General features: G+C 39.2%; 1 protein-coding gene across 3 annotated transcripts in view; it reads left to right on the forward strand.

Annotated features, from left to right (window-relative positions):
- Positions 1-15768, forward strand: part of ATS1 (phospholipid/glycerol acyltransferase family protein) — a 249514-nt gene that overhangs the window by 37583 nt on the left and 196163 nt on the right. For all 3 annotated transcript variants that reach the window (XM_089459840.1, XM_089459841.1, XM_089459839.1), the window contains exons 5-8: positions 10971-11028; positions 11329-11430; positions 11571-11632; positions 11714-11824. In XM_089459840.1, the coding sequence (XP_089315966.1) occupies positions 10971-11028; positions 11329-11430; positions 11571-11632; positions 11714-11824 (333 nt within the window). The remainder of the gene's footprint in view (positions 1-10970; positions 11029-11328; positions 11431-11570; positions 11633-11713; positions 11825-15768) is intronic.

A 15768-nucleotide genomic window follows, 5' to 3' on the forward strand; every position in this document is an offset into this window, starting at 1 on the left:
GGGAGATATTAAAATAATTAATATTTTTAATGGAGTCCCTAAGTCTAAACTTAGGGAAAATAAAATATTAATGTGAATTAATATAAAACTGTGTTAGAATGGTCCAAAAGTCATGGATCAAGCCAGATCTAATCTTAGCCGTTGATTAGGGACTTAATCTTGGCCGTTGATTTGTCAACGAGAAAAGTATAAGAGGAGGCTTGAGGGTCACTTGGAGAATACACCAAGTTGATCAAGATTTCGACTTTCTGGGGCTGGGTTTGCTGAGGAAGTCGAGAGAGTGATTAGAGTTGCAACTGAGGGGCAGTGAATACAGAAGTAGAGAGGTAGAGATAGCACCAGGAGGATCAGCGCAGTAGTCGAGAGTAAGGGATGTAGAACCAGACAGGGGTTCACGCAGAGCCAGCCAGGAGCTGCGCAGTGCCTCAGAGGGCCAACGTGGGTGACGCAGAGGGCCAGAGGGCTGACGCAGTACCTCCAGAGGCTGACGCAGTGCCTCCAGAGGCTGACGGAGGCCAAGCTAGAGGGACGCTGGGCAAACTCTGGGCTAGAAAGGGTTGACGCTGGGGTTTCGTGGGGCAGATTGGAGTTGTGAAGCTGCCAGAGTGATTATTTGGGGTTTCAGCCGGAACATCTGTCTCCGACTGAGAGGTACTACTGCCGAGATTATTCTCTGTTGGGTGAGCCAGTTTTGGCACCCAGATTGTATTCAGAAACTGCATAATAATAAAACCCTCAGATAGCTGCACCGGTTTTCCCGCATTGGGTTTCTCCGAGGACATTGGTCTAAAAACAACCGTGTCACTTGTGTGCTTGTTTTGTTTCCTTTAGTTGATGATCTGTAATGTGTTGAGCATGTACTTGTATTTATTTCCAGTATTTACATGGTAAATAACTTGTTAATTAATAGAACAAGTAGGTAGGAATAAATGAGTAAAGTACATGAAGTGTTTCTAATAGTTAGACTTAGAAATTCCAACACCTAGATGACCTAAAGGTAAATGAGGTATGTATGCTTGTATTTAATATTATAATGTCATGTCGTATGGTTGTAGGTAACATGGATCACTACTTCTATCTTGAGAAGCATGATCAAGGGAAAATGATCTCCCCCTTTGAAAGGATGCAGGAAGGCATAGGTCACACTAGATGAAATCAACATAATATGTCCTCATATGAAGTATGAGGTGGTTGACTACAATTAAGGAACTTCAATGGAAGCTCTCGGGAACGGAATGTGTCAAGAAAGGAAGGAAGAGATCGTGAGATATGCAACCATGATAAAGACAATCCATATCCAAAAGACCAAGAATATTTGACTAGGAAATCTCTCAGAAAGATATGAAGATTCTGATGGAAGTTTGAAAAAGATGGAGACCCTTGACAATGGATATTTGTGGTAGATGTGTCAACATGTATGCAGAATGCTGATACCTACAGGAAGATGTTATGATGAAAGACCATCACAAAGGTAATTCTAATTTAAGTATTCATTTTGTATTTTTGAACTAATATCTAGATGGGCTTGTGTAGGACTTCCAAAGGGAAGGTCTGTGGATGACTTCTAGGAAAACCACATAGAAGGATGTAAGATCCTTCTGGAAAATATGGCATGAAGAAAACATCATGACATGAAGCAAAACCTGGTGGAAAAACTGCTGAATCACTTTCTGATGAAAGGAATGAGGACATGACTGACTCATGAACGAAAGTGATGGATGGTCTGTGCCATATGAAGAAGTCCCAAAAGATGAAGACTCCATGACGAGGAATAAATTTATGACCTCAAAGGAAGGAGCTCTTCAAGCAATTGGTTGTTCCGTGATCTTCACATGAGGAGCTGCTGTAGGTCCCTAGTTAAGAGGGAGCCTGAAAAGAAGTTTCTTACTTGGAAGAAACTTGGAAATGTTGATTTCTGGTAGCATCAGATGTGCTCTAAGTCTCAAATTTTGTTGGGGGCTTAGGTGCATGTATTCCAAAGAACCTAGAAAACGTTTTGAGAAATTCCACCCAAAAACAGTTTTATTAAAATCATTAATTATTTTTAATGGGACCCTAAGTCTAAACTTAGGAAATTAAAATAATTAATGGGTATTAATCTAACTGTAGGTGTAACTTCTAGAAGAAGACGAGGATCAAGCATAAATGATCTTAGCCATTGATTAACTTCTAATCTAGGCCGTTGAATGTCAACGAGGAGATTATTTAAGTAGGCTTGAGGATCATTTGGAAATACATACAGAGTGAGTTTAGAAGTTTGATTTTCTGAAGCAGAGCAGCTGCCGGGAGAATATCGATAGTGAGCTTTTGCAGTGAGGGGCAGGGTTATTTTGGTTGGAGAGCCTTCTCCTGAGCCAAGATACGCAGCAGAGAGGCAGAGAGACACCAGAAGGAGGTAGCGTAGTACCTAGGAGGGGTTGACGTTGAGCCAGAAGGGCTCACGCAGAGGCAACGCAATTCGCCAAGCAAAAGTCTGAATTTGTTGAGGGAGATGACATTTCTGAGCCGGGAGGGCTAGAAACTGCTTCAGAAGGCAAATCGATCCCTAGTTGAGCAGACTCTGCCTTAGAGGCTGACGCTAGACATACGCAGAGGCAACGCAAAAATTGCTGGGGACACGTTGGTTCAGCTGCCGGATCAGCCGAGACTTGTCGGGTAGAGTGAGGTAATCTCACAAATTTCTCCTGTCAGTTGTATTTCTCTGTAACTGGATTGCCGGGAGGGCATCCAAAAGTTGCATTCAGAAAACTACTGCATAATAATAAAAACCCTCAGGTCTGTTGCAAAGATCCTTTTATGGCTAACTACAGAATTAGAAGCTCAATCTCTGAATCAATAATCTCTCTGCTACAGTTCAGACAATAGAATATAGTTCACAGTTCGATGCTTTGAAATAGTCACAGGTCCGCATCATAAAGGACCTACAGTTTGACATTATACCACAGTGATTTGGTCTCACAACAAAGGAGCATTCAATGCCATTGTTTGAAGAAGGTCTCATAGATTAGTGACCATGGTATTACTTCAGGATTCAGTGCTACTGTTGAAGAAGAGGTTCTTATCATTACAATGATCTCAGTGACTACAGTGATCTCATATAATGCAAAGTAGAAGAAACCGAGAGAAAGTAATCGATAAGGTGGAAGAGGAATTGTGTCTTGATCTTGGAGAGGCTACTAGGTCAAGGGTCTTGGTCTTGGTATTCGCCAATTGGAATTTCTATAAGAAGAATTTGTGCGGGTTTCCCTCTCAAAGAGTGAGAGGTTTTGGTCCTGGCTCATAGCCTACATGTTGTGTCTCTTGTGTATTTATGTTCATGTATTCGTTACTTTTTGATGAAGAAGAACACTAAAAATCTAACATGAAGAAGATCCTAATCTAAACAAGTAAAAAGCATTCACAAGTAGTCACTAATAGAAGAGAAATCACCTAATGCTAATGCCCTAGATTTCTCAACATTGACACATCTAACTCAAAAATAATTTCTTTGACTTGTTACAAGATGCCCAATGGGGCCTTTCACGTATGACAATGCCTCTTTTGACTTATTGACTTCATGACAAAACCTAGAAGCACACAATGGGTGCTTTGACCTAGAACAATTAACCTTGAGCATGAAACCCCATGATTTAGAAAATGACAATAATAATTTTCTTTTTCTTTTACATTAAATACATAAAATCAATAGTACATAGAATATTATCAAGACCGAACCTAGTTACACATTTCAACATACTCTACACCTCAAAAACACAAAAACCTAGCAAGAAATTGGGCTACTTTCGGCTGCCCCGGAAAGCCCTAAAAATGCGCACTTCCTATCTCTGCCTGGGGTACGCACTGCTGAAGGAAGGTGTTGCCTATAGGCCCCAAATCCCTCCGGAAAATACACTACAAACCCTTCTACAAATCCCTTCATCAAGACCTCCAAATCTCGACAATCACCTACCCCCAACTCACCCTGCTGAGATCCCTTGTGCAGGTCCAGCCAGTGACCCTTTGGGCATAGCCAAAAGCAATAGAAATACTGCAGGATATGTCAGACCTGCAAAATATCCCAAACCTCTGGCAAATACTAAGACAGTCTCCTCCTGAAAAGCCCATAATCCAACATGCCTTCTAACTATTTCTCCAAGGGGTGTGTACTCCTTCCTCTGTGCCTAGTCTGCTCCAAATGATGGTCGAATACACTTGCAGACACTCCCGGAACAACTCCAAAAGTGTAGCAATGGACTCCCCTAGGGTAGCCCTCGAAGTCCACCAAAGAGAGAGGTGAGATTTCCGCTCGGAAATCCTTTGTTCTAAACAACATAGTTGTTGAATTGGTTCAGCAACTCAAGCAAACAAGGGTTCAATTCTGAAATTGGAAAAGAGTCCCAAAATGAGGCCCTCCACCTCTATTTATCCTTGCTGCCCCTCCTCTCTTCATGTGGGCTCCACAAATCAAACTCCCTTCTCTCTCTCTTCCCAAAAGTGCGAGTTCTCCTAAGGGGTGCAAATTACCTCTTGGAGTGGTCCCCACATTCCACAGACCTTTCAATTTGCTTTCTTTCCTTATGTTTGGACCCTTCTTCTATCAAAATGTCAAGTGGGGTCCTCCTAACCCACTTTTCCCCAAGTCAACAAGTCAAAATTGTGCAAAAATGTATTTCTTAGCAGAAATTGCTAAGTGGGGACATTACAAGGACATTGCAGATGTTCTCACTGAGATTCTCGTTGGCTCTTGGATTCTCCTTCATTGTGCTGGCTCATATTATTTCCTCTGTGGCTGTAATACCATGTCAGAGTTACATGGAAAATTGCAAATACAATAGGAGATAATAATACAGAAAATACCAAGAGTGAGAAAATATACTTGGATAATTATATTCAATATGTAACGTCATAATACATATGTGAGAGAGGGACATAACTATGCTATGTGGATTACATCATGCGTGATTCATAAATTCTTAATTAATGACATAATTCAAGCTAAGACATGACTTTTGACCTCATCATTACTTTATTACATAACGTGACATTGTGACATAAGTGTAACAAATACATTACTAAACTCTGAGGTATGACCATTGTAGAGATTTACTTTAACAAAATCATTAGGATGTTTGTTAGTATATTCATGAACTTACATTGGTTTGTGACCCAAAATCAGTTTTATGACAACTGAACCGTAGCTGGTTGAATCACCTGGTTTGGCTGGTGGCACAGAACTGGAAAAGATCAGTTCAGTACTGAACTGGCTGGTTCAGTATTGAAACGGATGGTTTAGTACAATGTGACTAAGGACCCTTGAAATACAAATTAAGAAAAAATAATAATTATTTATGAGTGGGGCATCCTAATATTCAACCCTAGAGCCCCATTAATACTATGTGATTAATGGTAATGTTAAAATTTTAAAGTAAAAATGATGAAAATGGAAGATTAAGGAGAATGTCACTGTTGACATTCTCCTTTATTTTTCATTTTCATCCTTCTTTTACTTAAATTTTTAACATTACCATTAATTGTTTCAGGATGTTTGAGTGTGGTTCCAACCTTGCTGGATTTTTTTACATTCTCCTTTATCTTTCATTTTTATCCTTTTACTTAAATTTTTAACATTACTATTAATTGTTTCAGGATGTTGGAGAGTGGTTCCAACCTCATTGGATATTGCATGGAGAAATTAAAATTTTTGATCCCATTCTAAATCCAAAGGCCTTAACAATTTTTAGGATTTCAGGATTGTGGGGATTGCAATGTTTTCATTAGATCTTGTGATGTATGAGGGTTTGGAATAGCATTTAATCAAGAACACCAAGGTCTCTATGTACCTTGATGTTGGTGGCTTTGGTCGTTGAACTCCATCACGACCCTAGTAAAAATGTACTCATCACTCAAACAAAATCTCATTTTGACATGTTAAGCTTTTTCTATCTTATTTTAATGTTTGTAGTATGATATTGTTGATGAGGATCCCAATGTTGGCAATGATTTTGATGATATGTTGGTATTTGTTGTAGCATGATTTTTTTCAGACTCTAGAGGCCATCTATAGCCTCTGTTGATGTATTTTTGGTTCAGGGATGGACTGCATGTACATGTAGTGCTATTTTGGTTCTATGTGCCCTTGTGTTGAAATTCGTTTGCAAACAAGAATTTCTAATCACGATAATTACTTGCGACTGTTTATATATGTTTTACATCTAGCATTTACTTCATTCATTAGGTCATCAAACAATTATACAAGTACAATGCACAAAAAGACAAGAGACACCATAAATTAGGCCAAAGGCCAAGGCAAAACCCACAAGGGGAAAACCCAACAATCCTTTCCTTATAGAATCTTTAGTCAATAAGAGAAATCCAAGTTATATATAAACTGACCAGTAATCCAATTGCCAAGTCAGCCCTCCATCAATAGCTCAAACTCTGCCATAATTCTGGTCACAAGATCTTCAATAAGTCTGCCATGTTCCTGTACTTAGATACCACGTCCCACAGAGATAGAGTGCCTCACATTAACAGAAATAATAGTCTTCTTGTAGCTCGCATTCCACAGAGATAACTGTCGTCCTGTAGCTTGCATTTCATAGAGATAACAGTCCTCCTGTAGCTCACATTTCACAGAGATAACAGTCCTCAAGTAGCTCGCATTATCACAGAAAAGTATTGCCTCAGGAAGTTCGTATACCACAGAGAAGTGTGCTTCAGACATCCAAATTTCTCTTCCACATGTGAACACCGAATTACTTTCCAAATGGTGGAGTAATGTTGCCAATATATAGTGGTTGCTTATCCGAAAAGGTGCCTCTAAGAGCATAGCTGACTTGTTCCTTGGAGTGCTGACTTGGCAAATTGGAGGGACAAATGACGCTGTCAAAAATTCAAATTTACTTATTTTACAAGGGTCACAAAGAACATGCCTTCTACATTTTTTTTTTCACCAAAACAAAGCATGGAGAACATGCTAGAAAGTAATAATAATTTTTCTTCTTTTGTTTTTACATAAAAGACATATTGATACAAGTACAATGACAATTATGAAGACCGACCACAGTTACAATTTCAACACCTTAATATATATATATATATATATATGAAAAACTTTGCTTATTTGTGTATAATGGTTTGGATCTAAGTCACCGGATTCATCCTAACCCCCCTACGAATCCCGAATCCAGCGAATCTGACACGATTCGGTCCGGATTCATTGACACGTCGTGTCTTTTTCCGACACATCGAATCCGAGGTCGTGTCAGGATTTTCAAAAGCATGTCGCGATTTTGGGAAACGTGTCCTGTTCATGGTAATTTTAATCTTCATTTTCATCCTTTTACTTAAATTTTTAACATTACCATGAAATGACTCAGGATGTTTGAGAGTGGTTCCGGCCTCATTGGATTTCATATGGAGAAAGTAGAATTTTAGATTTCATTCAAAATCCAGCAGACTTATCAGTTTTTCAGGATTTTAGGATTGGGGGATTGCAATGTTTCCATTGAATTTTGTCATGTATTAGGGTATGGAACTCGTATTTAATCAAGAGCACCAATCCCTCTATGTACCTTGATGTTAGTGACATTGGTTGTCGAACTCCTGTATCATGAGTCATGACCCTCCTAAAAATGTACACATCACTCAAACAAAATCTTGACTTGACATGTTATGCTTGTTCTATCTTATGTTAATGCTTAAAGGGTGATATTAATGACAAAGATCCCTATACAGATACAAAGGTAATGACAAAGATACCTCTAGATATTATTGCTTAGAGGGTGATATTAATGACAAAGATCATGATTTTCCAACAAGACTAAAAAATTAGACATTTCTCGTGGTGGCAAGAGGGCCAAGCATAAGAAATAGATAATAGATTGACATGTATTTGAATTTTGTATGTACTATGCATGCTAATAGCTATAGATGAAGATCTATGTTTGAAATCAATAAATTTGTATCATTAATTAAAATTTGTGTAAGAAATATGATAATATCTAATAATTTTATATATATATATATATAAATATATATATATATATAAATATATATATATATATATATATAAATATATATATATATATATATATATATATATATATATATTTAAATATCTATATATATATATAAATATATATATATATATATAAATATATATATATATATATTTTTTTTAATAAAATAATATATAACGTGTCCTAACGTGTCCTGTTCCGGGGGGTCAGCGTGTCCGAATCTGACACCACGAATCTCGAATCCTACGTGTCCCGAATCCCCTTGTCAGGTGACTTAGGTTTGGATTCATATGGATGCACATGAATATGTTTCTTTTTGCCTTCAAAATTTGTATATTTATGTATTTTTTGGTTGACCTTTTTTTCACCCAGTTTTTTCTGTTTCTGGTGCGGTTCCTTGTTTTGGGTCGACCGCTTTGATGACCAATCTGGTTCTGATAACATTGCCCAAAGTCTGTGGTTTTTTCGTCAGCCCAACTCAAAAACCTCAGTGTTAGACTATACAGATAGAACATCAACTGAGAAAGTGCAACATTGACATATTTTGAAACTTATAAACATTTAAACCAAGGAATGGCAACACTGGCATCATTTGAAATTTATATATATTAAAATCTTGTTTCCTCTCCCCCCTGTGTGAATGCTTGTTAGTTGCATTATCCATTTTTTTGGTGAATATTTTGAAAGGATGCAGTTGGTTTTTACTTGCTTTCTAGGAACTATTAACTGGTTTTCATTTTTCTTAATAAGAACAACACTTTGCGCACATGGTGATCTAAAATTGGAGGAGAACTTCTCCTTCCTAAAAAGTGATCGTTCTCTTGACGCTTTGCAAGGAAAAATGGGTCTTTTGACAAAACAGGTTTTCAAAAGTCTCTTTAAGGACTATGAGTTAGTTTTTCATGTAAACTTAAAACATAAGCAACATCTTGTGATTTAACTCATACAGGCATTCATGAAGAGCAACAACAAATAATTTGGTGACGGAGTTCACCCCTCTTGGGCTACGTCTCCGGGCCTACCAACATAGCTAAACTGCTCCATATATTCAGTGAAAAAGAGTACATAAAGTTTGCTGATAAAACAAGTGCCTAGTTTCTTCTTCAAGGAAACGTTCTCTTGCAAAGAACTCTCACTATAAACACCATGACAACCTATAGTCAGTCATGAAACCATTAGCAATAAAAGGCGTCTCTTACAAAGACCTAGTACTCCATCTGAAAATGAGCATACATGAGTATACAAGTACTTCAATTCCACATTGAGGTAAAAAAAAAAGCATTTCTCAACAAGGCACCCTACAAGTCACAGTTGCTGTAGTAAACTTCTGAACGTATGTAAACCCCCACAAGGCCTTCTCCATGCTCAAACACCTTCAAGAACTGCTCTAAAACACTGATTGATCCATACACTCATGGACTTGAACCTGCAAAAAGTCTCTCCAGATGTGCTCCAATCAACAAATAGAGGGCAACATTGGATCTAGAATGTCCAAAAACCCTTATCTAGAGTCTAGACTCTTCTTGAGTTCCAAAAGGCCAAGAACACATCAAGTTATAGCTCTCACAAGCTTTGAAAACTCCTCCTTTGTTATCCGTCCTGCAAACTAGATAAACAGTCTAACAACGCTACAATTTCGCCCTGTTTCTTGCTGTGGAGGCGACAATTTCACCCACCTCAGGTGCAATTTGTTGGATAATTAAATTGCCCAATAACCTTGTGAGTGGAAAAATCTGGTCACATTAGTGCCATAAGGCCGAGCGCTGGGCCTAACCGCCCACCCCTGTTTGCCTGGACTCCTTAACCATCGAGCCTGTGGTTGCGTTGGCTTGATATGGTGGGGGCCAGGGCTAACCTCTCGCCCTTGCCGTTGGAGCACTCTCCTCCTTTTGCTGGGGTCACATGCTCGACCATATGGCCTGGGGCCGGTCCCAATACACCACCCCCCTGTTGGCCTAGTGCCTTCTGATCCGCTAACGATCTTCTTCCGCCAGTGCCAGGGTTCTGTGGATGGTCCCGTGACCGGGGGCCAGGGCTGGTCCCAAGCCCCACTCTGCTATGCCGTGGTTGTGTGAGGTGCAGGTAATCGGGGGCTGAGGCTGACTACTCGGCCCCTCCTCCAAAAAGGTGCTCCACTTAAACTTTAAATAGAGCCGAAGCCCTTATGGGGTAAGAACCACCCCCGTGGCGTAGTGGCAAGGCACTTGAGTGTTGGATGAGAGGTCGCAGGTTCGAGTCCGGCTGAGACTATCCGACCCTTAACAAATTTTGGCCAACCACGGGGTGCCACGTGGCAGCCTCTGGTTGGGCCATGTGGCATACCCTCATTGGTCCACCACTTCAACCAATAAAAATGAGCCAATTCGCACCTGTATGGGCCTGCCACTTGGGAGGCCTTGATTGGCTCGTACCTGCCCAGTCACCCTGATGATGTCAGCAGTACGGCTGCCCAGTTAGCAGCACAGTCAGCAAACTTGCTAATTTATTAACTGTTGCCCGAAAAATGAGAACATTATAACTTTTTCATATGACATCGGATTGAGGTGAAACAAGTGTCGTTGGATTCAGAACGATGAACACTTCGACTTGACACCAGTTTCGAAAGATTCTCAGCAATTTAATTTTTGAGCTAAAATTTGATCACTGGATCACATGGCCTAGTGCTCTTCTTTAGGATAGTAGCAAACAAAGGAATCTGAACAAGAGAAAGCTATCTATTTTACAAGTGTTATTAACTTCTTTAACTGATTTTATTGACAAAATGTTTGGGCCGCAAGTTTGAGGTATGAAAAATTTGAATCTGTATTGTGACAATGTACCCATGCACTTTGGTAAGCACCAAGTACTGGACATTGTATGCTGTTTTCTACGTGTTTTTACTTTTTGACAGGAGAATAATAGTGGTGCAGTGCTTTTCAGGTACCTTTTCCACTGGTAGTAATTGTTTCCTATGGTTGTTGTTTGTTCTAGGAACTCATATGTTGGGAATTTAGCATTATTTGATGAGATGGACAAACAGTTAAAGCAGGTAATGGAATGCTTTGAGCCAGGTTTACTTTCTGTTTACCAGTGTTAGAAACCAAAATCAACTTCTGGAACATACTTCTGAGTGGAGCTGTACCCTAGTGTTTCCTCACACGGTCTAACAAATGCTTATGGAAGAATGTGAAATACAAGACAATGTGCTCAGGTCTTCGACACAGACAACATGGTTTTTATAATTGCTTAATGTGTACATACTCTCTGGACATATTTAAACCAAGTTTGAAGATACTTGCTAGACAAAATTTACAGGCATACTATAGAGTTTTTTCATTTTGTTCTGCAGGGTCATAACATTGTACTGTTTTCAAATCATCAATCAGAAGCTGATCCTGCAGTTATCGCACTAATGCTGGAAACTAGTAATCCAAATATAGCAGAGAAGATAGTAAGTAAACATGATTTTTGTTGTGATCTAGGGATACCTATACGTTGGCTAAGTCTTTGTTGCTGTGAATGTTATTTGGTATTCAAATTCTGGCAATATCTTCCTAATAGTAATCATTGTTGGGTATTTTCTTATCATAGACATATGTAGCGGGAGATAGGGTGGTGTTGGATCCAATTTGTAAGCCTTTCAGTATGGGCAGGTATGTTCCCTTATTTAATTGTTTTTGGCAATACAGAGGTAAATGTAATTGGTGATCATGGCTTCTTGAATTTGATATCAGGAATCTACTATGCGTGTACTCAAAGAAGCACATAGAAGATGTACCAGAACTTGCTGAAATGAAAAAGAAAGCAAATGCACGGACATTAAAGGAGATGGCTTTGCTTCTGAGGTATTTTGATTTCAAATATTTTTAGAGATTGATTGGGAAGCTTGGATGTTTAACATGTTTGTGAACAAATACCATTTCTTCAATGTTTTATTTAACACTTGTATATTCCGTACAAAATAATTTAGGGTGTGGATAATGCCTGTCTATCTAAATAGGTGCTTAGTGTTATCGTTTTTGTAAATATGCAGCTAAGAGTGTACATAGGGTTTTAATCTTCAATAAATACAACTGCGAGAAGCTTAACCTTTATTTCCCTACCTTATGTGCTAGTTGTAGATGCACTGTGTTACTTTCTTGATGCAACAACCTTACAGGGGCAGGTAAGAGGGATTACTATTCCACGAGAGAGCGTTAAAACCACTTTGCCAGTGATTCACTTCTCTTGGTTCAGTGGAGTCTTTACTCTATTGGAACTGCCTTGGGTTTTTTGAACTTTGGATACTTTTGGACTGTGGTTGGTGTTAGCTTTATGGGTTACTATAAAAATGTTGACACCATGTTTGGGTGTGCTTTGAAAGATGTAGGTTGCATGGTTTATGGTTAGCCCTTGGTTGATTTGTGATGGACTTGCACATTGGAGGTGGCTTACTCATTGGTTGCTAAACCTCATGGATGATTGCATTTCATTCTTTTTTTTGGCATTGGAGACCTTTAAACAACTTGGTGACATTCTACATTCTAGCAGGGTTGGCAAGGTTCAACCAAGCCTGCTAAATGGTAAGCACTTTTAGGAATACACCCATTGTCATCTCATCGTATTCCTCTCACTTTAAGCCAACTCCCACTAAATGCCATGGGCGGTATCACTACACACATCAACTCAACTGAATGAATAATATACCAGTGCCTAAATGAAGTATATGGAAGGTGTAGGAGTTTCTAGGCTGATTAATGATGTAACAACAAACTTCTATTGCAGACCAGCAAAGGAAACTACTCAATATGCCAAGGAAATAAGCTTGAAAGTGCCAAAAATTGGGTATGAGAACTTCTTACCACAATAGAGGACAAAATAGAGTTGTTATGCCTATTTTATATTACTATAATGATGAAAGAAACTGGCTGTTCAGACTTGTGATTTTGTATTACTAAGGAGTGCACCAGGCCAACAAGCAAAAGGCCACTTCAGAGACCTAAAAATGACTTTTAGTGGACTTGAAACTTAAAGGACTTAATTGGAGATGTTATTACTATAAAATACCTTTCCAATGAGCATAGGGACACAGTAGTTTCAGAGATATTCAATCTGCGAATCAACTACCCAGAAAATAACCCACAACCGTGAGGGTTGTGTTGCCGCCTAAATCCGCAACTAGATTATCGTGGAGAAAGTCTTAAACTTCACTTGGTGTGGCCTTCGGGGCAAGTTGCAAGTTGGGTATGTCACCCAATTCCCGACTTCTCCGTCTAGGCTAATCCTAGCGAAGCCAAGGGGGGTAGTCCCAAAGAAGAATACTTGTTGGAAAATCAGGGCAAATGTAGATTCTCCTTACTTGATAATTACTCGTGAAGTTAGTTATATTTTTATTTATTATTTTACTTCTCTTTCGTTAAGAAATTACCAACAAAGTAACTATAAGAGACAAAGACACTAATGTAGGATCCACGCCAGGGTTAAACCCCACTTCTTGGGGAAAACCCAAATTGTCTCCTTATAGAATTTAGATCAAAATTAAGAGTTGCTCATATTGTACTGGCAATGCGACAACGGCTTAGGCCAGGGCTGCCACTCTAATCCCTGCCCACTCCATTCTAGCTGTCTCCCAACAAGAGGCTATGGGGGGTAGTCCCTATGGAAATGAGATGATGCAACTTGTCCTGGAGACACAATTGAGTGGCCTAGCTACTTGGTTAAATTTAGCAAGATTCAAGGATTTGATTAGATTTAGAAATGAGACTAGTGCCTTATGGAGTCAAAACTCTTGCTTATTACACATCAAGACCAAGTAACCAGATGGACAACCGCTGCTTAAATGACTTACTAACTTATAGGCTATGCGAATCCTATGGTCTACGTGTAATGCATGGATCATGGTAACTTTTAAATTATATGCCTAGTCTAAATGGAACCTTCCTTTTAACTATTTTGAGATCAGTCTTTAGAGTAGGTTGTGGGATGGAAGCCAACGGGAAGCAAGCAGGGACTTGATTAATGATACCTCCCCTTGTGTTCCAACCACCCAGTGCCTCTGGCGCTGCAGAGACTGTGGCTCTGGCGAATGCAAGGTCACTATGTTAACCACTAGAAAGGTGCTGAATCCCTAAAGCTAGGTGAGCAAGGGTGGCCCAATGAGTCTATCAACTAAGCTTATGTTTGGAAGTAAATTATTAGTGCAAGCTAAGCCTAAAATGCTTATGCAATGGTTATGAGTGGATCTTGAGTTAAGATTGTTTATGTTCTTTAGGTAATTGTAGCAAGAGTACTTAATAATGAATTTGAAAGACAATCTTAAAATCAATTATCCAATTATTTCTCAACAATGCTTCAATTAGATTCCAAATGCAAAGATGCCAAGTAGATCTTAATGCTCAAATAACTTAAACCATTAATGCGATTAGAGGATTTAAAGCTTTTAGATGTTTGAGTGATTTTAGTGCCAAGTTAACAATTTTTCAAATCTAACACAAGACAAGCGATTGTTAGAACTTAACAATATAAACCACCATGATCCAATTTAACAATGAAAGAGCTACTTATGATGAAGTACAAGACAACAACAAGTAAATCACTTCCAACCAAGAAATTATTAAGCATATGAAACTAAAAATGACCAATGTCCTGCGAATTGATAAAACAACTTTGCCAATGTAAATTTATGATCTTTTAGCCCTCTTAAGATGTTATATTGAGAAAATATCAGATCTGATTATGCCTTTTATGCAGAGATATCAGCCACTATAAATGAAGATTCAAGCCCAAAATATCAATGCCCAAGATGTCTAGAAGCTATGATAATATGCTAGAAACCACAACAATCAATTTTATCCACTTCAGAATGCTCTTTTCAGATTTATATCAAATCTGATATAGTGATTATGCAGAGATATCCCAAGAAGCAAATGACTAGATCCAATACCCAAGTAGCCAAAACACTAGCAAAATTTTACTATGAAATTATTAAGGTGTTTAAACCACTTAGATAAGATTTTAGGGCTTACAATTAACTGTTATAAAATGAATATGACAACTAAAGCACAACAGTGATAAAGTGAGGGTTTAAAGAGCAAACCCTAGGCCAAGATTTCTCCAATGATTATACCACCTGAAAATACAAGATTTGAGCCAATTTCTTTGCAAAACACAACAAGAATTCAATCTAGAAATTTCAGAGGTAGACATAAGTTAAACTAGGGCCAAGGAGGGCCAAAGCGAAAGGAAGAAAGGCCTCAAGAGGCCTAGGAAAACCATGTCAGAGGAAGAAAGGCCCAAATAGGCCCACTACAAGTCTAGAACGCTGCCGTTTAGCTCAAGGAAGTGCCAAAAGGCCCTAGAGGGCTGCGGCCTAAATAAGGCCCGTGCCTAGGCCGCTAGGCCACAAGGAGTGATCTGAAGGGGAAGAGAAGGCAACAAAGGGCTAGACAGAGAGGAAAGGGAGGGCCGAGGGCAAGGGGAGGCCCTTCGGGGCTTGCGACAAGGGCTAGAGAGGAGGCCGAGTGTCCTAGAGGCCATGATCAACCCTAGGAGGGTTGAAAAAGATGACGTTGGGGCCAAAGATGCTGACGCAAAGTTAGGAGAGGAAGACGTTGGCCTTGGAGGAGGTAGATCCGGGCCTGGGAGCCCTAAAACTTGAAACCCCAGCTCTGAAATTTTTTTATTCACTTCAGATCTTCAGTTTGCTGCAAATTCTTCAATAAATGGCCCGTCAAAAAATTTAGAGACTAGATCTTACCCTCAAGGGCTTAGATGTAGCTCTAATCCAACTCTTCTCACTTGATTCCACTTG

Source organism: Pinus tabuliformis, chromosome 7 (genome assembly GCF_031772625.1).
Source record: "Pinus tabuliformis cultivar Carrire ecotype Pingquan chromosome 7, CPIR1, whole genome shotgun sequence".
In the NCBI taxonomy this organism is placed as follows: domain Eukaryota; kingdom Viridiplantae; phylum Streptophyta; class Pinopsida; order Pinales; family Pinaceae; genus Pinus; species Pinus tabuliformis.